Source organism: Suncus etruscus, chromosome 12 (assembly GCF_024139225.1).
Source record: "Suncus etruscus isolate mSunEtr1 chromosome 12, mSunEtr1.pri.cur, whole genome shotgun sequence".
NCBI classification, from domain to species: Eukaryota; Metazoa; Chordata; class Mammalia; order Eulipotyphla; family Soricidae; genus Suncus; species Suncus etruscus.
This window is the reverse complement of record NC_064859.1, coordinates 31,254,652-31,282,428: the sequence shown is the minus strand read 5'-3', so window position 1 is coordinate 31,282,428 and position 27,777 is coordinate 31,254,652. Positions and strand designations below refer to the sequence as shown.

The following is a 27,777-nucleotide window of genomic DNA, read 5'->3' as shown; positions in this document are numbered from 1 at the left end:
AAAATCATCAGTTTAAAAAAAAAAACTGAATATTTTTTCAATGCTTAAAAAAAAAATCAGTTTACAAAAGGTATAAACTTGAGTGCTGAGAAAAAGAGATAAAAGATTTTTATTTTTTCAAGTTTTAAAGATTCTTGACAAGCAGATTTGCTTCGTTATACATTTCAAATCACTTTTAAGATTTTGACTTCTGAAATAAAGAATATTACAACTTTAAAAAGCTGTTGAATAGTATGCAAGAGACTAAAAATACAGAAGTAATATTTCTACTTTTTTTTTTCTTAAATCTGATGCCAGGGATCACACAGAACTTTCCATATTTAAGGAAAGTGCTCTATCACTAAGTTAGACTGCTAACCTCAGATTATTCTAAATTTGGCTATCATATGTTTGCTTTATAATAATCACTCTTACTATGTAAAGAAAAAAAAGTACTACGTCAGAAAAAAATTCAGAATTAGATAATATATTACTTGAATAGATACAAAGCAATTCATCACCTAATATATTCTTTCAATTTAAATTCCATAAGCTGATTTTTAAAATTAAAGGGGGCTGGAGAGATTGTAAACAGATAAGGTATTTACCTTGATCATAACTGGCTTGGGTTCAATACTGGATATACCATATGTTTACCCAAGCAAACCAGTAATAATTCCTGCATGCAGAGCCAGGAATAACCCGAGTACTGCTGGTGTGACCCAAACAAAACAAACAAAAATTGAAATTGAACTTTAAAGGCCTTAGCTGAGGAGACAGCTCCAAACGCTAGACTATATGCTTTTCATGAGGGATTCCAGGATTCCGTTGTTGCTAAGACCTCATGGTCCCCTAAGCACAGCTACTGAAATAGCCCCCAAATATTACCAGATGTAGCACCCCCTTCCCCCAACACACAAATAACTTGAAGGCCTATAAATATAAGTGAAAAAAATTGTATTGAAATTAGCTCTTACTAAGTAAATCTGAATGCATATACAAAATAGCGCTTAACTAAAATTATTTTTAAGTATTTTCTACATGGGAAAAAAATCAAAGAAAAAGTACCTTTTCTTGTAACAACTTTGAAGAAGCTGCATCACGATTTCCTTTTCCACCAGCGGTATTAAAATGAGACCATGGTAAAACTGAATTAAAAGTGAAGGAATCCTCCAAGGCAAAATCTGGTTTCATAAAAATCTATGAAAAAACAAATCTATGAAAAAGTGCATTTCCCTGTATTACACATTTTCTTAACATTTATTATCCCTTCTAACATCACAGACTAATTAAACTTATTCAAGAAGGCAAGATTACTTACTAAAAATATATAAGAAAAATATATGTGTTTGTTGTTTTTGTTTTCCTTTAGTCAAACTCAACTGTGCTCAGGATTTACTCCTGGCTCTATACTCAAGAATCACTCCTGGTGGTGCTCAAGGAACCATATGTGATACAGGAGACTGAACTTCCACTTGCAACACAAGCACCCACCCACTGTACTATCTTTCTGGCCTAAAAAAATGCTATTTTATTAAGCTAACTGCTTATAAAAAATAGAAAGTGGGTTTTTCTGCTTTTACTAATGGAGATCATCATTCTAATACTACTTGATTAATTTATCAAGGAACTATATATTTAACCTAAAGCTTCCATAAATTCCTAATGATTTTATTTTAAATATCAAATTCTTACTTATATTTCTGTTTATTCCTGCTCAGAATTTTTGTTTTCATTATTGGGCCACATCCAGTGATGCTCAGGGGTTATCTCCTGGCTCTGCACTCAGTAATTAGTGCTCAGGGATTATTCTGACTCTGCACCTCAGGAATTTGTCCTAGCAGTACTAAGAGGACCGTGTGGGATTGCAGGGATGAAACCTGCATCAGCACATGTAAGGCAAGTGATCTACACCTGTAGGTGTAGGTCCCTCAGAAACATTTTAAAATTAGTTTTTAGGCTAGAGATACATTAAATTTTTGGGGGTGAGTCACACCCGGTGACACTCAGGTGTTACTCCTGGCTATGCGATCAGAAATCACTTCTGGCTTGGGGGACCATAAGGGATGCCTGAGGATCGAACCATGCAGTCCATCCTAGGCTAGCGCTGGCCAGGCAGACACCTTAACACTCCACACCACTGCTCCAGCCCCTAAATTTTAAAACTAAAAATTCAATTTTTGTTAAACTTATTTAAATAGTCCATCATATATCAAACCTAATATTTTGGTACCAAGTTCAACAAAAGTTACATTTCCTATTTATGACAGGAATCCCCTATCTCCATCCTTTCACCAAATCAACTCTTTATTACCTGTGAATTATAGTAAATGGTTACATACTGATATTCTTCCCCAATGTAGCTTATATATTGAAGGGTATTAAAAATACCCTCAAGGAGCTGGAGCAATAATACAGTGGTAGAACATTTGCCTTGCACGCGGCCAAACCTGGACAGACTCCAGTTAGATCACGGCATAACATGGTCCCCCGAGCCTGCCAGGAGCTACTTTGAGCGCATAGCCAGGAGTAACCCCTGAGTGCTGCCAGATATGGCCCCAAAATAAAAAAAAGAAAAAAAAAAGAAATGCCCTTAAAATGTAAGTACTTTGGGGCCGGAAAGATAGCATGGAGGTAGGGATTTTGCCTTGCATAACGAGAGTGCTTTGAATACGGCATCCCATATGGTCCTCCGAGCCTGCCAGGAGCGATTCATGAGCGTAGAGCCTGGAGAAACCCTGCCTGCCAGGAGCAATTTATGAGTGTAGAGCCTGGAGAAACCCTTGGAGCGCTATCGGGTGTGACCCAAAAACTAAAATATATATAATATAAAAAAAAAACAAAAATATATGATATATATTATATATATTAGTACTTTTATATATAAAAGTACTAATATATGGCTCATCCAGGTTCAGTCCCTGGCACTGTATATGATCTCCTGAATGTCGTCAGGAGTGATCCCTGAGTACGGAGCCAGAAGTAAGCCCTGAGTACTGGGCATGGCCCAAAGTACAATAAAAAATAAATATCTTGGGGCTGGGCGGTGGCGCAAGAGGTAAGGTGCCTGCCTTGCCTGCGCTAGCCTTGGACAGACCACAGTTCGATCCCCCGGCGTCCCATATGGTCCCCCAAGCCAGGAGCAACTTCTGAGCGCATAGCTAGGAGTAACCCCTGAGTGTTACCGGGTGTGGCCCAAAAACCAAAAATAAATAAATAAATAAATAAATAAATAAATAAATAAATAAATAAATATCTTAATTTTTCTGTTTGAAATTTTTACTGGATTATTCCCATTCACAAACTCTTTGGAAAGGCATCCAAAACCCTTCATTATTTAAACCCTTTTAAATCTTTTTATTTAGTAGCAAGAAACATTCAAGCAATATTTTCCAATGCCCTCTTACAGTTAGTGTCTTTTTACATGTTTTTGATCTATAATGCCTTTTTTTTTCTTTTTTTTGGTTTTTGGGCCACACCCGATGACACTCAGGGTTTACTCCTGGCTATGTGCTCAGAAGTTGCTCCTGGCTTGGGGGACTATATGGGACGCCGGGAGATGGATCCGCGGTTCGTCCTAGGCTAGCGCTGGCAAGGCAGACACCTTACCTCTAGTGCCACCATGCCGGCCCCTATAATGCCTTTTTTTAACTTATCTTCCTGAAGAACACAACTCAATCAAAAGGATAAAAAATGTTGTGCGTAAACAAAGATTAATCACCCATTCCTGAACAAAGTATACTGTGAAGAGTTATTTATCTCATACTTCATAAAAATATTGATTAGCATATCACCACACCCCACAAACAGTATGTTCCTTACAATAAGCAAGACTATATTTATAGCCTTTTAATCTGTATCCCCAGCATCTAGCACTAGATTTCAATTAAGGTTTAATCAATTCTTTCTTACTTTATATTATTTCATTGTCACTAATTTGTTTTAACTATGTCCAAATATTAGCATGACCATTCTAAAATATAGATAGGAACATTAATAAACTTCTAGTCCTTAATCAAATTTTTAATTAATTCTGTAAACACTGATTATATAACTCTGCTAGATACTAAATGAGAGACAAAAATGAACTATTGCAAATGTCCTGATCTCAGGGATCTTTAGTCCAAGATATGTGACAAAATATGTGTATACATATCTCATAACAATAACAAATGCCTTAAAAGGGAGAGAGAAGACTAAAATATACCTATGGTTTTGGGTCTGATATCAAGGTCTTTAATCCATTTGGATTTGAAGAAAATTTAAACAAGGGATATTATCTCTAGTGGGGGAAAATTTTATTGCTATAAATTCCCATTTAAACTAAAAATTGTAAAGATTTTAGATAGATAAAAAGGAAAAAGTCTTTGAGGCTAAAGAAACAATACTAAACTATAACAACAGCAAAAAAGTTTGTGGAAATAATGTGTGTAAAAAATAGTGACAAAAATTATAGGTAGGATAATGGTGGAAATAATTAAGCTTGACTTTTATTTTGTAGGAACTACAAAATATAAATTAAATTGTATGAATTAAGAATTTTTAAATGACCTTTTTATTTATATATTTTATTTTTCTGTCTCTTTCCACTGCAAAGAATATTTATCACAATGGGACCGGAGCAATAGCACAGTGTAGGGCGTTTGCGTTGCACGTGGCCAACCCCAGATGGACCCCGGTTCAATTCCCAGCATCCCATATGATCCCTCAAGCCTGCCAGGGGTGATTTCTGAGCATAGAGCCAGAAGTAATCCCTGAGCGCCACCGGGTGTGACCCAAAAACCAACCAAACAAACAAACAAAAAAGGAATATTTATCACTGATGTCCTGGAGAATATGTTAAATGCAATGAACTTTGGGGGTCAGGGCAGGATTGAGATTGATATACTGCATATACAGCACTATAAAACTGTTATACAAAGAAAGAACTATTCATAATTTGAAGTGATATTAATATAAACTTCTTTTAAAAATGGAAAGACTTAAACATGATTTGTCAGTTTTAATAATGTGGGAAAGATTGAAAAGCAAAAGTAAAAGAAGAAAAATGATGCAACAAAGTCCCAGAACAAAGAAATAAGTTAAATTGTCAGAAAATAGTTAAACAAAAGCTTTTAGCAAAGCAAAATTAAGGATCAAATATTAAAAATAAGTATTCTTATTTTTTAAGTTTCATTACCTTAGGTACTTGCTCCAGATCTGTCCTGGATTTATCTATTTTTAAAAAAGGAAAAATATTATTTATTTTCATCTTCTATAAAATATTTTTATAGCTTTAATACTGTGCTAGTATTAAACAGCACAAATAACCACTTAAAATTTTCCTTCTTGAATAAGTATGTATCAAGCACCTCCTTATGCATATTAATAGTAAAACAATGAATATGTAATTCATTTAATTTTAATTGCAAAGTAGCAATAAAAAACTACACTTCAAGTCTTTTTCAAATGAATATAGAGTTTGATACTATCTGATTAAGTTTTGTGAACTTAAGACTGGAGCATTATGCCACTTTAAAAACTAAATTCTAAAATAGGAATACCAATTTTATTGTTCAATTGTCACCATCATACAGAATTTCTTATAACCAAAGATTTGTTTAACTATATTACTTTCATTCTAAAATATTTTAAGTTTTATCATCCATAATTTGTTCTAGAATGTATGATCAAAGATTTTTAAAACACCATTTTACTTCTCTTCTTAAATATCTTAGTTTTTGTCCTCTACAACCTTAGCTGCAAACAAATCTATTTACCTTTATCTCATCAATTAGATTTCATAGTACCTGTCTATCAAAACTAATCCTGGCTGTCTCATCTCCTGTCCCTTTTTGTAATTTAATTTCATCACTTGCCCCTCTTCATAAAATCTCACCCTATAATAATTTCCCTTCTAATAATTATTTCCTCTCTAAATGTGAAATAGTTTTAGGCCATTTGGGGGAAAAGGAAGAAGAAAGAAAAGGAAAAGAAAACCTAAGGCAGCAAGGGAGGACCTTGGGTATAAAGTTTAAGAAAACACTTCCTCTCAAAATTGTACAAATGTCCTTCTTGCGTCATCTAGTCCTAGCTATAGAAAAAAAAGTCTTTTCACTCAGATACCTCTAGTCAATGCCCTATATATCTCAAATCTTCAAGTCACATTCATACTGATAGTCTCTATTTTTTTTGTTTGTTAGTTTGTTTTTTTTTAGGTCACATCTGGTGGTGCTCAAGGGTTACTTCTGGCTCTGTGCACAGGGTCATTTCTGCTGAAATAATAGGGACAGAACCCAGGTCTGCCACATGCATAGCAAATGCCCTACCCACTGTGCTATTATTGCTCTGGTCCCTATTGTTTTTTTCTTTGTACCAACCTTTTTAGTAGTATTATAGTATTGTGATTTCTGAAACCATTTTCCAGTCTAAATATGGTCTTCCTACAAATCCAAAATTGTCAAACCCATAGAAACTTTTAAGTCTGTAAATGATCTACCTTAAAATATTTTGATACTATAGACTAAGTTATTATTGTCACTTCTTTGAAACTCTCATTGTCTTTCATTTTCAAGTAGGATTATCTCTTCCATAATTATTTATTTTGGTATCTGCCTTTTCAATTGATTCCTATCAGTGTTTTTTCTTGTATTGATATACCATCAGTAATCTTGGATTCAACTTCAATGCTACTAATGAGCAGATTATCTATGGTAATTTCTATCACACTGACACCTCAAGCCCAATCTCCATTCTAAACACCTGACTGGATGCCAGGCATCTCCTAAAATCAACCAAATGTACATCTTCAAATTCCCTCCTGCTATCCCTTTTTTTTTTTTTTGGTTTTTTTTGGTTTTTTTTTTGGGCCACACCTGGCGATGCTCAGGGTTACTCCTGGCTGTCTGCTCAGAAATAGCTCCTGGCAGGCACGGGGGACCATATGGGACACCGGGATTCGAACCAACCACCTTTGGTCCTGATCGGCTGCTTGCAAGGCAAACGCCACTGTGCTATCTCTCCCGGCCCCCTGCTATCCCTTTTTAATTCAACTGTACTTCTCACCTAATCACCTGCCTCTGTAGAATCTTAGAATCATGCTTAAATCATCCATCTCAATTTACCAACACTTATACCACCAAAATCTGTTTCTGAATGTCTTAGTTATCTCATAAAGGTTGAATTTCCCTTTATTTTTCAGTTTGGATGATACTGAGACTACAAGATTTCTTATTTGTATTAGTGAATTAGTAAAATCATATCCAACTATGTCCTTGCCTCGAAGTTGATCATCATGTATAAGTTTATTACACACAACCGCTTTTCACAGTGAAATGTATAAGCATAAATTCAATCATATCTATAACTGAAAGCAATTTATAACATTTCTAAAATGCTTAACATATACAAGATCCTTAACATATATAAGGCTCTCAATGACATGATTTGTTTTTGTTTTTTTTGGGGGGGCCACATCAGTGACGCTCAGGGGTTACTCCTGGCTATGTACTCAGAAATTGCTCCTGGCTTGAGGAACCATAAGTAACATCGGGGATTGAACTCTGCGCCACCGCTCTGGCCCCATCTCTGATACGATTTTTCACCTATTTCTTCAACTTCATTTTTACACCCCAGTAGAGTGGACATACTAACAACCTGCAGTTCCTTGAATGTGCTATTTTCTCTTGACACTATTAACTTTGCATAAACGGTTCTTTTTTCTGTAAATGATTTTCCCCACATAAATATTTCTTGATATTTAATTTTAAAATCAAGACCCAAAGAGATAATTTAATATGTCCTTTGCATGCAGGAGGCTGGGGTTCAATCCCCAGCAACACATGGTCCTCTGAGCAATCTAGGGAGAGAACCCTGAGTATTGCCAAGCATGGCCAAAAAATAAAATAAAGGAAGATAATAATAAATAAGAAGCAATCATCAACTAAAAAAAAAAACTTTCAAGGTTAAATTATGATCTCTTTGCATATATAATATTAATTGTTAATTTATTAGATCTTATAGAAGAGAACATCATTTCTTGAGTACAAGAATTATATCTTATTTATCTATTTTTTGAAGCAATCAAATGTTAAATAAATATTTATTGAACATTATATACAATAGACTCAAGATTTTCCTCAGAGATTTTTAGGATTATGATTATAAGCTATAAAAATTTTACTTAAAAATGATGATATGACAATCAGTAAGTTTTCATAATTAAAATTTTGCCCATTACTATTTATACTATGCTATCAAAAATATATCCATGTAAGTATTATTAGAAATAACACATTCTTACCATGAGTATGTAAGACAGTTCTGTCAAAGGTATCTTTAGGAGGACAAATATTCTTGCATCTCTCATGAATCTTCTCTCGCTAATAAAAATGTAATTAAATAATATTAGTGTTATGTGGTAATGAATATTCAAATGATAAAAATGTTTACTAAAAGGATAGAATATATTAAACTTATGCTATAATTTTCTGTGGGGGGCAGGAGAACCACATATAAAACCCAGGGTCTCATACATGCAAAGCATAAGATTTACCATTGACGACTAGAGATAGTGCAATAGTCTGTAGCACATACTATGCATGCTAGTAGCCTGTTTAGTCCTCTGCACCACAGCACCTTGAACTACTGCCAGGTATGGCCCCAAAACAAACAGAAAAGATATGCCAGTGAATTACAGCCCAGGTTCCAGTTCTATTCATTTATTTGGGGAATGAGGAGGAATAGGATAAGGGGTTGAATTAAACCCTAGACTTACTATTGGTTCTGTGTTTAGGGATCATTCTTTTTTTTTTTTTTTTTTTTTTTTTTGGTTTTTGGGTCACACCCGGCAGTGCTCAGGGGTTATTTCTGGTTCCAGGCTCAGAAATTGCTCCTGGCAGGCACAGGGGACCATATGGGAAGCCGGAATTCGAACTGATGACCTCCTGCATGAAAGGCAAACGCCTTACCTCCATGCTATCTCTCCGGCCCCCGGGGATCATTCTTGATAGTACTTGGGATGCCATGGAAAACATAAATAGTTCCAAGTGTAGCCCAAAATGGAACCTATTTAGCCATATGCAAGGCAAGAGCCTTAAACCCTGTATAATCTATCCAGCCCCAGTTTTTAACATGAAACAACTAGTTTGTTCTGTTTTGTTTTGGTTTTGGTTTTTGGGCCACACCTGGCAGCGCTCAGGGGTTACTCCTGCCTCTGAGTTCAGAAATTGCTCCTGGCAGGCTCAGAGGACCATATGGGATGCCAGGGATCAAACCTGGGTCTGCCCAGGTTGGCCATGTGCAAGGCAAATGCCCTATCACTGCGCTATCACTCTGGCCCCATCTAGCATCTTGATCTTAAATACCAAAAACAAGTATGCTTAATAAATAATAACCCATTGAGTTCTGATATACCATATATGCTCCTCCCATTTTATAGTTAATAGTAAATTTTCCATTGAATTAGGATAAATTAGGAAGCAAATAAATCTTTACTTAATAGAAATCAATTAAAAGAATAATTTGTGGGGGCCACACCCTGTGATGCACAGAGGTTACTCCTGGTTATGTGATCAGAAATTGCTCCTGGCTCGGGGGACTATATGGGATGCCGGGGACTAAACCCAGGTCTGTTCCTGGGTAGCCACGTGCAAGGCAAACACCCTACTGCTCTGCTATCACTCCAGCCCCTACATGAATAATTTTTAAAACATAAAAGAACATTTGAAAACCTATATATCTAAGACAGATTCTAGTTGACAGTTTCTGAGTTAAAGGAGAAAAAGAAACAACATTGTAATTTACTTTGAATGGCCACAACAAAATTTTTACTTTTTAAGAAACACCATAAATAGAAAAAAGGAAAATGGAACATGGTAAGAAAAAAGAACTAGGTTAGTAATATTCAGAGTATTAATAGTTTTAATTTGCAATTCCCCTAAGGTCACAGATGTTGATCATCTTTTACAAAACTTATTTGCCATCTGTAGATCTTCCTTTGTGAGGAAAATATTGAGATCTTTTGTTTTTTGTTAAGTTTTGGGTAACACCTTGTAGTGCTTAGGGATCACACTCAGGAATCTCCCCCGGTAATGCCTGGGAGCTCATATGCTCAGTGAGTGCAAAGAAAACACCCTATCTGCTGTACTATGACTTTGGCCACAAATGTTGAGATCTTTTGCCCATTAGTAATGCTCACTATCTTGTCCTGTGTTTGGCAGTCATTTGTATAACTAAGGAGAAATATAAATTCAAGTCTTTTGCGCAATTTTGGTTTTTGTTTGTTTTTGGAGGCCACACCAGCAGTGCTCAGGGGTTACTCTGTTAGGATCTAAGATTTAGAAGTAACTGTAACCAAATGCTGATGTTAGAATATGGTGTACCTTTGCTTAGAGATAACATTGCTTTGGCTTTTTTGGCTTGCTTAAGGAAGTTAATTGCTGTAAACCTGGCTTTGCAATTAGCCTAAGTACAGTCATGACATGGTTACCTGGAATACCACTTCTTGGTCATAGTGCTCACATATTTGTTTATTTTGGTTTTTGGTTTTGTATGTGTGCCAAGTCTATCTTTCCCAATCTTTTACCTTTAAATATTTTGTGTTACTGTGACTAAAGTATGTTTCCTATAGAAAGCATATAGTTTGGAATTGCTCTTTAATTCAGTCTCAAAATTAGTGTCTAATTTGGCAGCTAAAACATTTATGTTTAATGTTAGTGTTGGCAGAAGTAAGCTTAACACTATTACATTATTTTAATTTATTTGCATACATTTCATATTCTCCCTTTACTCCTTTTCTATCTTTGGATAAAGAAAAATTTTAAATCTTTGTTTTCTGTTTGCTTTCTATGAATTTTATAATTTGAATAATGTGCAAGTAATATAGGTTTTTCAGGGCCTGGGAGATAGCTAAAAGAAACAGTATATACTTTGCATTTGAGAGGCCTGAGTTCAGTCCCTCCGCCCCAAGCCCCACTGAGTGAGGCCCAACCCTATTCCCTGCTCCCAAAACAGAAATATAGCTTTATAATGGCAGGAATTGGTGTCATTTTGGTCTCAGCTGCATTCTGAATTTTAGAATAGTGAAAGGCACTCAATAAAGTTAATCAATAAATGTATAAATAAAAAAGGAAAAATAAATGTATAAATAGAAAAGGCAAAATTTTTGTAATACGGTATCCAATTAAAAGCCAACAAAAAGAAGGTATATGTTCATCTATGTGTAGGTATTATAAAAATGTACCAGATATTATATATTATTAAAGGTAAAACTGAGACTGGAGCAATAATACAGTGGGTAGGGTATTTGCCTTGCATGCAGCCAATTCGGGTTCAATCTCTGGAATCTCATATGGCCCCCAAGTACCACCAAAAAAGACCCCTGAGCACACAGTGAGAAGTAACCCATGTATCCCTGGGTGTGCCCCCTCCAAAAAAAAGTCTACAAACAAATCATTAAACAAAAAAGAAATCAAATTAAAATAAAATAAGCCAAATGTGCATTAGGCTTGTTAGTGAAAAAAGTTTAGAAATAACAACAGGAACATTCCCTATAACACTTAAATGATAAATTTTAATTCAAAAACTAAGAGTGAATAGAATTATATTAAGTCACACACTGTAAAATTAATAAATTACATCAAACTGAGCACCGCATTCAATTCCGGCTCTCACAAAGGTTTAGAGCAGGGGTCCTCAAACTTTTTAAACGGGGCCAGTCCACTGTCCCTCAGACCATGGGAGGGTCTGACTATAGTAAAAACAAAACTTATAAACGAATTCTTATGCACACTGCATATATCTGATTTTGCAATGAAGAAACAAAACAGATACAAATACAATATGTGGCCCACGGGCCATAGTTTGAGGACCACTGGTTTAGAGTAACATATTATATTTATAAATATTAAGATCTGCTGCTAGAGCTAGGTACTCTATTAAATTATGTACATGATACATAAACAATTCCATTCTCTTAAAGCTCTTAAAAAATTCCATTTTCTTAAAGCTCATAAATCATCTGGGTCTTATAAGTCTAATCAAACCATAATTTTCTTGATAGGTAGGATGGGACTTCAGGTTAAATTTTTAACATTGGTTGAAATATATAACTTTGAAAGATGACTCAAAAGGAATGCACTTACATATATTTAAATCGAGAAGCTACTATACCCCAGGACAACAAATTATAGTGCAACAGAAAAGAATACCACAGGTACATAATAATTATTTGTCAAAAAACTACAGTAAATGAAACTACTTTTTGACCTGACTATAACTAACTTAAAGGCATTACCTGAGAGATTTCCTGTTGATATACTGTAAAGTGATCCTTGTTGATCTGTGGGAGGTAGTATGAAGGTCTGACTTCAGTGTCCACAAAGTCCAATCCCCATGTTTTTGTGAAGAAATCAGATTCTCTTTTTGCTAATCTAGGATCATTTAATGCTGCTGGAAGATTTACTTTGGAATGATAAATAGTCCATCTATGTTGATCTGCAACTAGAGATGGGGCAACACATAAACTATTTGAATCACCTGCAAAAAGTAAATAAAAGAACTCTGTAAAGTTAACTCTATGTTTAACAGTACATCTTAGAAAAATAGAACACTTAGATCCTACATTATGCAATTAAATTCCTTTCTTCAAATCTACCTGACTCCTCTATAAAATTATCCACAAAAGCGAGCCAAAACCTGAATTGGGGAGGTTACAAATAAACTTTAGGGGTAAGAAAATTTTATAAATATGGAACCAGCAAATCAGAGCTATGCTGTGTTTACCTAATAAGGTTTCAAGCTCTAGTTTCACTTTCAAAACTTTGCTGAATAAGTAGATTCTTTTATGGAACTACATTAAAAAAAAAACTGTTCTAATTTCACATACAATGAAATTCCAAATATTTATATCTCTTCAATCTTAACATCACAAAATTTTATCTTTTAAGATAAGCATGTGAGATCTAAGTACTCATTTAAAGATAATAAAAAACACAAATCTGTAAAATTTCTCAGGAAAAAGAATTACCTGTAGGTTCCTTGGGACACACATCTGGCAGTGACTGCACAGGTCGAATGTGTTTTGTTGGATCTACCTCTTTTTTAAAGAAAACATCTCTATTGCTTCCTTGAGGCACTGGTGAAGAACTGTGGCTTGAAGCCATTGCATAAAATCACCACTCAACTGAAAATGAGAAAAGATAAACAAGAAAACACAAATCAATTATTTAACTATAAGTATTAAGTTGCTACAAACTTTCTTGCAAAAACACTCTTTTCGAATTCCTCAAAGTGGACTTACACAATTTGAATATTTGCTATTAACTGTCTGTTACTAATAGAACTTTGCAAAGAAAGTTGTTTATTCTAGCTTACAAAGTCTTCTTCACACATTGAAATAGCCCAACAGTACTTCTGTCCCTCAAAGTACATAACAAAACTATAACCAATATATATTAAAAATTCAATAAATATATGTTATAGCAAAATGGATTAAATTCATGTGTTTTTGAAATCTGACTGCCTGTGTTCACAAGTCAGATTCATTCACTAGCAGTACAACCTTGAGGAAATTTCCTTAACCTCTGTCTTACCTCAATTGTAAAAAATGGAAACAGAGATCTTACATTTGTACAAAAGAATAGACCTCGGTTCTCTCCACCTCAATTCCTATATTCAGTCCTACTCCAATGTGATTCCCAGAACATAAACTAAGGGGGGAAATGTAGGTCTAGGGCCAGAGCAAGAGCATAGCAGGCAGAGCATTTGCCTTCCCTGTGACTGATCCCAGTTCGATCCCTGGCATACCACATGGTCCCCTGAGCCTGCCAAGAGTAATTTCTGAGCACCACCTGGTATAGACCAAAAACATAAATAAATAAATAAATAAATAAACAAACAAACAAACAAACAAACAAAGTAGGTCTGAGGTATGCCTGACTCAGCAATAGAATTATATCTATCTTATAAAGCCCTCAGTTTAATCCTTGGTACTAAAAAAAGTATGGGTATTATATATCTAGAGCACTGAAAACAATGCTTGCTTCAAAGTTAGTACTTATAAATGTTATATATAATTATAATTATTACTATAAGGTTGTCATTAAATAAGAATAAACTTTCAAGAGTACTTTTATTATGCTAAGTAAACAAAACAATCAAAACACTAAGCAAAGGGCCAAAGTAAAAGTACAGTGGGTAAGGGTTTGCATTGCATGTGACTACCAGGATTGATCCAGTGATCCTCAGGCACAGAGCTTGCAATAAGTCCTGAGTATGCCCAGGTGTGGCCCCAAAACCCAAAAACAACAAGAAAAGAAAACAGGCAAAATACAAACCTATTTCTACACACCACTGTGCATGGTCCCAAAATAAAACAACCACAAAACTAAGCTGTCAGACCTTCCCACAAAGGGACTTGTACAAATATAATAACCTTTTTGTTAAGATTTTTATTCTGTGGATTCCTTGTCAGAGCCTATGGGCCCTTCCAATAACATTTTAAATGCACATAACACATATAATTACCCTTACAATGGATAAACTAATTTAAATATTATAAATATATATATATATAAGTTGTATGAGGCCACAGAGATAGCTCAGCAATAGGGCATTTGCCTTGCAGACACCTGACCCAGGATGAACCTGGGTTTGATTCCCAGCATCCCATATGGTCCCCCGAGCCTGCCAGAAACAATTTCTGAGTGCAGAGCTAGGAGTAAACCCTGAGCACCACTGGGTGTGCCTCCCCAATAACTATATATATATATTATATATATTTATTATAATATATATATATATAATATATATATATATAAAATTTTTTGCTTCTCAGTTAATATAAATCTAATTTCTAATAAAAATTGGGTACAAATATTTGAAATTTCTATAGGTAACCAAATTACAAAGAATGCTAATAACCCTGTGAAGAACATCCTACATACATAAAGAAATGGTAAAGTATTCAAAGTAATTTCTCAACTGTAGTATGAGTGGCATTTTGAATTGAATAATTCTTTCTTTTGGGGAGTTCTTCCTGTACACTGCAGGATCTTTGGCCACATCCCTAAATCATTCACCCATCCCTCCAACTCACTGCAACAACCCTCTACAGTCAGTGCCAAAAGTCTCAAAATAAGGAAAAGAAGGAGGGCAAAATCACCTGTGGTTAGCAACACTGAATTAGGTTCTTACTAAAGTAATTTTTTCCCTCAACCACAGTTTAGAATCCCTAAATTCTATCCATTGACTTATACATCTAAGATTATGTATTTTTGGTTTAAGCCTCCTTTATTTCTAATCTACAGGTAATAGGAATAGGATGTTAGGTCCAATTTATACAATTGGGGAAACAGGTAAACAAATTGACAAATTTTTTTGTTGGGAAGGTGTTTGGGCCACTCCTAGGGCTTATTCCTGGCTCTGGACTCTGATCACTCCTGGTAGGGTTGCGGAGAGCATACGTGGTGTCAAGGGTCAAATCAGGGTTAACCACATGCAAGGCCCCTAGAATATGAAATAGTCTATAAGAAAACTGAACTGGACTCAAACCACTGTTGCTTGTAAAGGATGAGGGAGTAGTCTATATTTAGATAGACAGCAACTATGAGTCCTGATTTGGTTCAAAAAAAAAGGTCCTAATTCTTGAAATTGGAAATTTTTGAATATTGATTAAATTTTAGACTTAAACTTTAAAAATTGTTAGGTACCTTAAGTAACAAAAAGCTCATGATAAATGTACTGATTACTTAATACATGTCACTTATACATGAATACTACTAGATTATTTGGGAGTAAAATATTATGTCACCTGAAACTACTTTCAGTGATTCAGTAAAAAATAATCAGTTAGAATAGGTCTTCTGGAAACATAATGGAAGACTATCCTAGGCTTCATCCTAGGATCAGTGCAAAAGCTAAGACAACCAACTACAGAAGACTAATTAAAACAACAGTGATGGAACAGAACTTCTAGAACCATAAAGAAAGACTTCATCATAGGCTCCATTCTTTGACCCGTGCAGATACCAAGATCTCTAGATACAGAGGTCTATTTTCACCATCCATGATGGAGCAAAAGTTTCCCATACACCACAAAAGAACCCAGGGGAGAGTAAATGAGCATGTATGGAGTCTGTAGTTATTCCCAGTATATTTCAAAGGTGGAGAAACCCTGTATCTCTTAGGCCAAGGGAATTCCCTTTCTAATTTCCCCAATATTTACTGTGCCTAGGCAGGAAAAAAAAATAACAACACAAAATAATTTTTTTTGGTTTTGTTATGGTTGTTGTTTTCATTTATTTTGTGCTTTGTTTTGCTTTTATTTCAGGACCATGGTTATTGTCTGGTGGTTGTATTTATTGCTGTAGTGCTTTATGTATTTTTTTGTTTGATTTTTCTTTTTGTATTGTTGTTGTGTTTCTCTCCCTGTTTTCCTTTCTTCTCTCAAATTGGTATTTATAGCCTCTAGAAGGACTCTTCCCATTTTTTGCTTGTTTGATTTTTATCCTATTTTATTTTTTTTCTTTTCTTCAAACAGAACCACATAACTTGAACAATCTTGTTCTGCCTCTCAAATTGAGTGGGAAATAATGGAAGGTACTAAGACCAAACAGCCGTATTACTAAGTAGTAATAAAAATGATCGGACTTAAACACCAAATCCAAAGCCAACGACAGAATTGATACCCAATCTACAACAAGCTAGACACAGAGGAGACTATACTAGCAGCCTGGGGGTTAAGGAAGGGGGATATGAGATGCATGCTGGGAATGGGGGTGGAGGGAGAACAACTTTGGTGGTGGGGATTCCCCTGATTCAATGTCAATATGTACCTAAAATATTACCCTGAAAACTATGTAATCCACTTTGGTCAAAATAAAAATTATTATTATAAAAAATAATCAGTTAAAACAAATATAGCAAAGTGTTAAAAATAGAATTCCACTTATTTTCGGCGTATTAGACTTTTACCCCAGTTTATTACTTTTCTCTCCTTTAAACAAAACCACGTAACTTGAACTAGCTAGTCCTGCCCCCCCAATTAGAGGGGGAAACAAGGGAGACACCAGGACCAAAGAGGTGCAAGACTACTATGCAGTAGGCTAGATACAGAGGAGACCACACATCCTAGCTACCCGGAGGGTGAGGGAAGAGGATATGGGTGGTAGGACAAAAACGGAGGTGTAGGGAGGACAATTTGGTGATGGGAATTCCCCCTGATTTTATGTAAATATGTACCTAAAATATCATTGTCAACAATATGTAAGCCACTATGATCAAAAATAAATAAAAAAAAATTAAAAAAAAAATATTTTCTGGTCACAATCAGCAATTCTCAAAGCTTATTCCTGGCTCTGCACTCAAGAATAACTCTTGGTGGGATCATGGGACCATAAAAAATGATGGGTTGGTCATGTGCAAGGGCATATCCATTGAAAGTAAATTTAAAAATAATTTAAACCAGGGCCGGAGATATAGCATGAAGATAAAGGCGTTTGCCTTTCATACGAAGGTCGGTGGTTCAAATCCCTCATACGAAGGTCGGTGGTTCAAATCCCGACATCCCATATGGTCCCCTGAGCCTGCCAGAAGCCATTTCTGAGTGTAGAGCCAGGAGTAACTACTAAGCACAGCCGGGTGTGACCCCCCCAAAAAAAAATAATTTAAACCAAGTATAAATGAGTGCTCTATGATCTATTTTATTTTTTTACTTTGTCATACATTTTCAAATATTCTCAATTAAGACTTGGGGGAAAGGAACTCTACATATGTCAAATATAAAGTAGATAAATAATGGGGAAAAAATCAAATAGAAAAAACATCCGATCTATAACTATAACTTAATATAGCATTATTAAATAAGAGACCAAATATCGATAAATTTAAATGTTTAAGAAGAATAATACCATGTATTCCCAAATGGCTGAATTAGAAAGCAACTGAGATAAACATTAACCACAGTATTAACCAGGTACTATATAAAAATTTCTTCCCATTGCTTCTGTACTACAATAGGAACGAACTACTTCAAGAGAATACAAAATCATAGTAAAATTATTTGCAGTCAGCTCTGACTGATCCATAAATTGACCTATTACAGGGTAGGGGAGATGGTTCAAAGGACTGACTACATGCTTTGCATGTGAAATTTTCAATATTCAATATTCAATCCCACAAAATTCCCTGAGCATCACTGTGGAGTAACCCTAAAATACAAGCCCAGGAGTAGCCCCTGGGACATTAATAGTTATGGTCCCCAAATAAAACTAAACATAAATATCTATTACTTGTCAGGGAGTTAATTCAAAGGGTTGGAGCACATGCCTTACAATTGGGGGCCCCAGATTCTACCCCTCTCCTAAGTCTTTTTCTATCCAGCATCTGTTATAAAGTATGGGTCTTTCATCTACTTTCTCCCTTCTATTTCAATCTACACAAACAATTTTACTAGGATTTGATTTCCCTTTTATTTTCCAAAGTATGTTCTCCTGCTTGTTATCCCCTAAACCTACCTGTCTTCTACTGAGATTGGTCATCCCATCAAATGGTTTCTGTTACTCTAGTCTAAACCATTCTGCACTGTTTAGAATTAACCTAGAAAAGTTTTCATTATATCATATTTATTAATATTTGCTTTAGGCTACAACCACTGCTTTCTATCCAGTACATGGAATTGAATGCAAAGCATGTATTTCAGTCCTTTGAGCTACCTCTTCAGCCCATGTTATTCATAATCTTAAATGCCAAGTTTCACAGGTATTGGTTTTTTCTTCTTTACAGACTGATACTAATCTCCATTTCTAACTAAAATTTTTATTAGCTATAGAAGGCAGTATGATCCAACTATCCCTCTAATTCAGTTCCTTGGGGGATGGAGGCAAGGGGCTGGAATGATCCAGCAGGGACGTAACACGATCAAGTACAATCGGCTGGCCTGTTTGCTTAAAGAAGGTAGATTTCCACAAGACACTGAATAATTTTGAAAAGAGGACAGTATGCCAAATAAGTGTGGGAACCCCTGTCTTTATCCACAATGATATCAGACTACAGTCTATGTATTCATTTATTAAATAGATCACATTTTATTTTGAGATGCAAATGACATGTTTTATCTTCTAATTATTATTTTTTCTTGCTATTAGAACTTTTAAAGATCTGTTCTGAGATAGTTGAAAGATCTATCAAATTTAAGAATATGTCACATTTTTTCCTACCAAAAGAAAAAGTATACTAAATTCCCAAATCTCGGGCCCGGAGAGATAGCACAGCGGTGTTTGTCTTGCAAGCAGCCGATCCAGGACCTAAGGTGGTTGGTTCGAATCCCGGTGTCCCATATGGTCCCCCGTGCCTGCCAGGAGCTATTTCTGAGCAGATAGCCAGGAGTAACCCCAGAGCACCGCCGGGTGTGACCCAAAAACCAAACCAAAACAAAACAAAACAAAAAAAACTAAATTCCCAAATCTTTTCAAAGATGATAGATGACTGACAACAATATTTAAACAAATAAACATACATTTAATGGGCAAATGATATATGAAAAGGTATACAACACAATGTAAACAGGGATTATATCTGCTTAAAAAGTCACGAACCTTTCCTGCTTACCATAAGTAAGTACATTCTTTCCCTTCCCTTTTCTACATTTAATACACATTTTCTACTATTCCTAATCACTAGTTTTTTGTCGTTTATATTACTTTCTCAAATAAGTGGTTATTTTAAATTGCTTGTTTCCATTCTCTCCTACTTTACAGTAAAATTATATTAAGCTATATTAAATTTATATATAATAACAAACCTACATATACATAATAACAAACCTACACACTATAAAAATGTTTCGAAGGAAGGAACAAATGAATTGCTATCATGGAACACATATAAAACACAGTATCTCATAGGTTCACATACATCTAAAATAATCTAAAGTTAAAAATACATATCATTTGCGGGGCCGGAGAGATAGCATGGAGGTAAAGTGTTTGCCTTTCATGCAGGAGGTCATCGGTTCAAATCCCGGCGCCCCATATGGTCCCCTGTGCCTGCCAGGAGCAATTTCTGAGCCTGGAGCCAGGAATAACCCCTGAGCACTGCTGGGTGTGACACAAAAACCAAAAAAAAAAAAAAAATACATATCATTTGCATAGCATTACCTAACTTTCTAAAAATTGTCTCGAGATGTCCAACTTTCAACATAGTACAGTTTACCCATTAAGGAAAAATTAAGTCATAAAACTTGCTTACACATGGATAGATATGGAGAGTATTATGTTGAGTGAAATAAGTCAGCAGGAAAGGGATAAACATAGATAATCTCATTCATTTGTGGTATATATGAAAGAAGTACTATGGTAATAAGATCCAGAGACAATAGAGTCGAGGGCCAGGAAGACCAATCCATTTTAAAAAGCTTGCCACTAATAGTGGTGAAGTGCTTTAGGGCAGAGAAGGAAATATGATGACAATGATAGCTGGATATGATCACTCTGGACAAGAAATGAATGCTGAAAGGAGATAAAGTGATATACAATGTATTAATTCATCAACAATAGTGCAAACCACAGTGTCTAAAAGGGAAAAAAAAAGGAAGACAGAAAAGTAAAATGCCTGCTCCAGAAGCAGGCAGGGGAGAGGGTGAGAGGGAAACTGCTGGTAGTGACAGTGGTGACAGGAAATGTACATTGATAAAGGGTATTGTTGTACATTGTATGAGTGAGACTCAATCATGAACAATTTTGTAACTGTGAAAAAAAACACGGAACTGTATTATGAACAATCTTGTAACCCATGGTGTTTAAATCAAAAAATAAACCAATATACTCATTATAAAAAATGTCCGTAAAGTGAGTTGATCTTTGTCATTTATTAGCTGTGTGCCTTTTAATAACTTTCTTACTTCCTAAATCTCAGTTTCTTCATTGGCCAATGGAAAAGCATTAATATTTTCTGCAAAGGAGTGTTATAAGATTTACATGAAATGTGACTTTCCTACTAGGTAAGCACAAGCCACAATACTTAACACAAGTAGACATGCCACAAATAAACAATTACAGCTACTAGTACTATTTTAAAGATCAAATTTCAAAAATACATTTTTTGTTTTGTTTTGGGGCTACACCCAGTGATGATGATCAGGGGTTACTCCTGGCTCTGCACTCAGAAATTGCTCTTGGCAGGCACAAGGGACCATTTGGGATGCTGGGATTTGAACCACTGTCTGTCATGGACTGGCTGCGTGCAAGGCAAACACCCTACTGCTGTGTTATCTTCCCGGCCCCTAAAAAATTACTTTTAAGAGGGGTCGCAGAGGTGGTGCTAGAGGTAAGGTGTCTGCCTTCCAAGCGCTAGCGTAGGACAGACCGCAGTTTGATCCCCAGCGTCCCATATGGTCCCCCCCAAGCCAGGAGCGATTCCTGAGCGCATAGCCAGGAGTAACCCCTGAGCGTCAAACGGGTGTGCCCCCCCCCCCAAAAAAAATTAAAGATCCTTTAAAAGAAAATTACTTTTAAGAGAAGTCAGGCGATTAGAGATCAAAGGATTAGAGCATGCTTTGATTGTAAGAGGCCTCGGTTTAGTCCCCAGCCTCCCAATAGCCCCAGTACCTCTAGGTATAGCCCAAAAACAAAACAATGAAAAACTAAAACTTTTAAGAGCTAAATTTTGGATCATGCCATACCATATGTTTGTTTTGAGTGGGGGTCCAGGGAAGGTCCCAAAGATCCCAGCACTCAAGAGGACCAGAGTAGGTCTAGTGTTGCACCAAGTAAGCCAGAAAGGGTCAAAGTTAGGACCTGGGGATGCTTTTAGAATAATGCTGGTGGCCTCTACGTAAAGCCAGTCAAGTGATGGAGACGTAAAAAAAAAAGGCAGCACAAATTGTCAGATATCAAACTCAGGTTTTTGTGTATGAAGGGCCTGACGCCTCAGCTATTATCCTGGCCATGTGCCAAAAAGTTGAAACAAATTTAAATTTAGTCCCCTAAAACTTTTCTACTAATGTCATTTTGAGTGTACCTAGTGGTGGCAATGGTGGCAGCAGCTATTTGGTCGGGGAGGAGACAGCAAACCAATACAAGCCAATATAATTTGCTATCAGAAATGTAGCTAAATTGAGGCCGGAGAGATATTCTGCATAGCAGTAGGGCTTTGGCGTTGCATGCAGCCAACCTGAGACAGACTGTGGTTTGATTGCCGGCATCCCATATGGTGCCCAAAGCCTGCCAGGAGCAATTTCTGAGCACAGAGTCAGGAGTGGCCCCTCAGCTAGGCCAGGTGTGGCCCAAACACTAAATAAATAAATAAATAAATAAATAAATAAATAAATAAATAAATAAATAAATAAATAAATGGAAAAAAGTTTCAGGATTTTATTTGGATACAACTAGACCTACTAATGAAGATTTTGCCCAAAATTCTTTAAATTTACTAAGGAAAGTGCATTAGGGAAAACAACCTTTGATCCTACAAAAACACTGTCTATAAACACCAAGTTCAAAAGTATTTGGTAGGTGAGAAGTAGAATATTTTCTAGTTTCTAATCAGATGCAAAATTCAAGAAACATTATCAAATGTAGTCAGTTTCTAGTATGGACATGAGATGTGCTTCTTTTGTTTGTTTGTTTTTTATTTTGGTGTACAAACAGTGACTCTCAGGGGTTACTCCTGGCAATGCACTCAGAAATCACTCCTCGCTTCGGAAACCATATGGGACACTGGAGATAAAACCCAGGTCCGTCCTGGGTCAGCGCATGCAAGGCAAACGCCCTACCACTGTGCCATCACTCCGGCCCCGAGTTTCTAAATGAGTTTTTATCAGTTATATTGGCATTCAATTATCAAGGGAGCCAAGAAATAATTGCAATTCCAACCCAATTCCTGGAGATGCATATGATATCTTAAATGCTGTCAGGAGTGATATCTAAGCGTAGAATCAGGAGTAACCTTGAGGATTACTGAGTGAGGTCCCAAAACCAAAAAATAATAAAAAAAAAAATAAGAAGAAGAAAAAAGCCATGGAGACTCCATAATAATGATTTCATTTACTTATTTGGTGAAATGACTTTAGCATCTATGCAGGTACCTTATAAATCTCTGGGCTAGTAATTGGTAAGCCAATCAAAGCTGTTGACTTACAGATTAAATCAGTTGACTTGTAAAGAACTGGTGAAAATCACTATTGTTATGCTGCTTTCTGAACAAAAAAAATAATTGGGATTTTTTTGGTGGTGTATTTTTCGTGGAATACATGAAATGATAACCTGCTCCTCCTCAACAGTCTCCATTTTTCACATTAGTTTCAAAACTTATATAGACAAAATACAAGCAATGTGTGAATTCCCAATGGAATGGGAATTGCAAAAATGGGGAAAGAGGGACAAAATGGTGGTGGGAAAGTTGCAATCATGAAGGGGTGTGTACCTTTTATGGCTGACACCCAATTGTGCACATGTTTGTAAGCATGGTGCTTAAATAAAGAAATCATTAAAAAAAAAAAAGTAAAGTGATTAAATCTTAGAATACAGATCTTCAAAGTCATGTCAGTAAAATGCTCAAAAAAAGGCAGAAAATGATGAAAATAAAACCATAGTGACCTAGAACAGAAGCAATTCTGATAAGAAAAAATTTGTGCTGGAGCGAGAGAAATAAGGAATATATAGAATATATATAGAATATAAAGAATATACAGAATATATAGAACTAATGCTTTAAAAAACATTAGAGTAGGAGCCAGAGCAATAGCACAGCAGGTATGGCATTTGCCTTGCATGCAGCTGACCTGGGTTCAACCCTGGGTATCCCATATGGTCCACTAAGCCTGCCAAAAGCAATTTCTGAACTCAGAGCCAGGAGTAACCTCTGTGCACCACCAGCTGTGGGGACCCCCCCCAAAAAAAATATATGAATAAAGATCCCAGTAGAATCCATGGAAGTATTGTGAACAAAATAAAAATTATAATATCTAAACTAGACAGGACTTTAAATAACCAATTGTCTCAACTTTTTAATATATAAATCTTTCTTCAAGGGGTCTTTCTGCATCCACTTCAGAATTCTTATTAATGGAAAACTACTTTAAAAGATTACTAATGTAAAACAACTGTAATTGCTCTATAAAAAACTTTTAATTTATTATAGTAAACAGAATCCTATCTCCCTGTATTATCCATTATTGTTCCTAGCTCAACTGCATTACAGGAATGATAAAGCAGAGAGTTCTAGTCATAGAAAAGTTATTATACAAAGGGAGAAAAGAGAAATAATGAGAGTTTAGAAAAAAATGTAAAACAAATACATTTAAGGAAGCAATCATAAATATAACCATTCCTATAAAAGCCAAGGCAAAAGTGTCCAGAAAGAAATAAAAATGCATATGCAACATATCATGGAGAGAAAAACCAAAAGAACCTCTAAAAGGATATGGGATTACGGCAGTTTCAAGACAGTGGCTAGGGTATAAAACCATCACAAAAAAATTAAATAAACTGGGCCTGAGAGCTAGCACAGTGGTAGGCCATTTGCCTTGTGTGGGCAGACCTGAGAGGGACCAGGCTGGATTCCCAGCATCCCATATGGTTCCCCAGCCTGCCTCGGGAGATTTCTGAGTGCAGAAGCCAGGAGTGGCCCCTGAGTGCCACTGGGTGTGGCAAAAAAAAAAAACAACCAATCAATAAATAAATAAAGTTTAAGAAGAAAGATTAAATAGATAGGGAAAAAAAAGGAAAAAAGATTAAAATCTCTTTGGTGGTGAAAGAGTTAGACATTGAGCAAGATTTTTTTAGGTTATGGGAAAGGTAAGTATACTTGGGCAAACAACAAGAAACAAACTGAAGCACAAAATTTAAAAGGAACAAAAATAGTGGTGGAGAGAATAGAGATTCGAGAGGAGAGGGAAAGGTTAATTGGAGGGTAAAATAGGGTAGAATAGGAATAGCCCCTTATAAGACCTGTGAAATTGTAAAATTGGCTTTTCCTCAGCTGTCCATAGTCTTCTTCCTATAAAGTATGGCCCACTGTGATGTTATAAATATCCAAATGGCTCTTGGTAGAAAAAAATATTCCCTATCCATAGGGTAGAGAGGAACAGGGGCAGAAAGAAAAAAGAGAGCACAGGGACTAAGGTACCTTAGGTAATATCCCACAGCAAGTTTTCTCTTAGGCAACCATGAAGAAATGCAATAAGTTGATCTAGAAATGTTGCTTTCCATTCTACCCCCTACACAATGCCCCAAGGAAGGGAGAAAGAAGATCAGGTGTTATTTGGAAATGGGTTGCCTCACTCCCATCACCAGCTTTGAAGGTTTAAGAGTTCAGAGAAAATGTTCTTGATAAAAGGATATCAGGGTAGAAGAATGCAATGGAAAGATAATAAGAAAAATCAACACACCTTTAATACTTGATTAAGTATTATACCGTTATAAATTAATTCATTCACTTATTAATTCAGATTACTTTGTTGATTTCATAATAACCTAGTAAAAAATTTATCAGAAAATAAATGAATTAATGATCCCCATTATGTGTTAAGATTTTAGAGGGGGCCGGAGAGATAGCACAGAGGTAAGGCGTTTGCCTGACACGCGGCCGACCCAGGACAGACCTGGGTTTGATTACCGGCATCCCATATGGTCCCCAGAGCCTTCCAGGGGTGATTTCTGAGCACAGAGCCAAGAGTAATCCCTGAACGCTGCGATCCCCCCCCACCAAAAAAAATTGAAAAGGAAAGATTTTAGAATAATTTGTAGGTCATTTATCAAGCTAATTGTGAATATGGAATTTGAATTCAGACCTCTGGTTTTAAACTCCATGCTTATGTCTCTATACCATATTGCTTTTTGAAAGAAAAAGGTATAGAGAAGATAGAAGAGGTAGCAGGGATAATATCTGGCATCACATGGCACCTGGGCATCAACAGGCATAGACCTGAAAAAGAAAAATCCTCAGCAGAGACAGGTGTGACCCCTGTAGCACAAGGCCTGAGCATTGTCAATCCTCAATGCTGCACAGGCCCTCTAATGGGAGATCAGCCCAATTAGCTGAGAATCCGTGTTTCCCACCCCCACCTCCCAGACCCATGGAGAGCCTCCTACTCCCAGAGAAGAAAAAAAAAAGAAAATTAAACAAAGCACCATAATATCTCCTGTCCATCTCAAGTATCCAGTGTTTTCCTTGTCTTAGGTTCTTCCTTAGGAATCAGTTACACAGCAGTAACATTTGTTTGTAAAATGTATTTGAAATCATAACTGAATTATACTGGGCCCACAGAGATAGCACAATGGGCTAGAATGCTATGTATGCATGCATGCATGAATCTGATCCTCAGCACAACATGGTACCCATGTACAAGAAAAAGCCCATGCACACTGCTAAGTGTGGCCTAAAAACAAACTAAAGAAAAATATGATGCTATCTTATATTAAAAGTAATAGTTCTGGAGCCAGAGTGATAGCACAGCAGGTTAAGTTTTGTCTTGCACAAAACTGACCCAGGTTCGATCCCTAGCATCCCAGTTGGTACCTCAAGCCTGCCAGGATTGATTTCTGAGTGCAGAGCCAGGAGTAACCCCTGAGCACCACTGGATGTGGCCCAAACACCAAAAAATAAAAAAAATAAAAAAAATTATTTTCTTTTGAGGGGGAGGAAATGTAGGGATCTGGGCCATGTCTAGCAGTACTCAGAGCCCAATGCTCAGGGATTACATCTGATGGTGCTTAAAGAAACCTTATGTAGTATAAGCATCAAAACCAGAGTCAGCTGGTTTTGTATACAAGGCAAGTACTTAATTCCAATATTATCTCTTCAACTAATAGTTCGGTGTGTTCTTCTTTTTGGTTTTTTGTTTGCTTGTTTGTTTGTTTTTTGATTTCTGGGTCATACCTGGCAGCGTTCAGGAGTTACTCCTGGCTCTATGCTCAGAAATCGCTTCTGGCTGGCTCAGGGAACCATATGGGATGCCGGGATTTGAACCACGGTCCTTCTGCATGCAAGGCCTTACCTCGATACTATCTCTCTGGCCCCTAGTTTGGTGATGTTAAGATTTTCTTTGAAGCTGGAGCGATAATACAGTATGTTGGGCATTTGCCTTGCACATGGCTAACCTAAATTTGATCACTAGCATCCCATATGATCCCCTGAGCTCTACCACTAATGACACCTGAATGCAGTCAGGATTAAGTCATGACTATCAGTGGGTATGGCCCCAAAACAAAAAAGATTTAATTTTTAGGGCAGTTTTAAGATCAAAGAAATTTTATTTTTATTTTATCACTATCCATAGACACACCCTACCACTCTGAGGGATACTTCAGGTTCAGTGCTCAGTGTCACACCCCATCAGTTAGGGCACGAAGCAGCACAAGGAAGTGAAGTTGGGCCTCCCAAATAAAAGAGCATATGCTGGGGCCGGGTGGTGGCGCTGGAGGTAAGGTGCCTGCCTTACCTGCGCTAGCCTTGGAAGGACCGCGGTTCGATCCCCCGGCATCCCATATGGTCCCCCAAGCCAGGAGCTACTTCTGAGCGCATAGCCAGGAGTAACCCCTGAGCGTCACCGGGTGTGGCCCAAAAACAAAACAAAAAAAAAAAGCGTATGCTATGCTCCAGTCCTGTATCAAATAATTTTATACATCATCATTACTGGCATAAAACTAATTTTTTAAAAATCAGGTTAGAAGTCTCCCAAATTGTGCTCAGGAAGCCAGGGGCCTCTACCAGAAAGTCCTGACCAACCAGGCCTGCAATTCAGCATTGGGCAAAGGTTCAAAGATATAAGGCAGGGGTCTTCAAACTACAGCCCGCGGGCCACATGCGGCCGGCAGAGGA

General features: G+C 36.4%; 1 protein-coding gene across 1 annotated transcript in view; it reads right to left on the bottom strand.

Moving 5' to 3' along the window:
* Window positions 1-27,777, bottom strand: part of VPS54 (VPS54 subunit of GARP complex) — an 84,547-nt gene that overhangs the window by 48,916 nt on the left and 7,854 nt on the right. The window contains exons 2-6 of the mRNA XM_049784727.1: window positions 12,986-13,141; window positions 12,254-12,495; window positions 8,261-8,339; window positions 5,159-5,193; window positions 1,048-1,179 (exon numbers count right to left, since the gene is read on the bottom strand). Coding sequence (XP_049640684.1) covers window positions 1,048-1,179; window positions 5,159-5,193; window positions 8,261-8,339; window positions 12,254-12,495; window positions 12,986-13,121 — 624 coding nt within the window. The 5' untranslated portion in view covers window positions 13,122-13,141. The remainder of the gene's footprint in view (window positions 1-1,047; window positions 1,180-5,158; window positions 5,194-8,260; window positions 8,340-12,253; window positions 12,496-12,985; window positions 13,142-27,777) is intronic.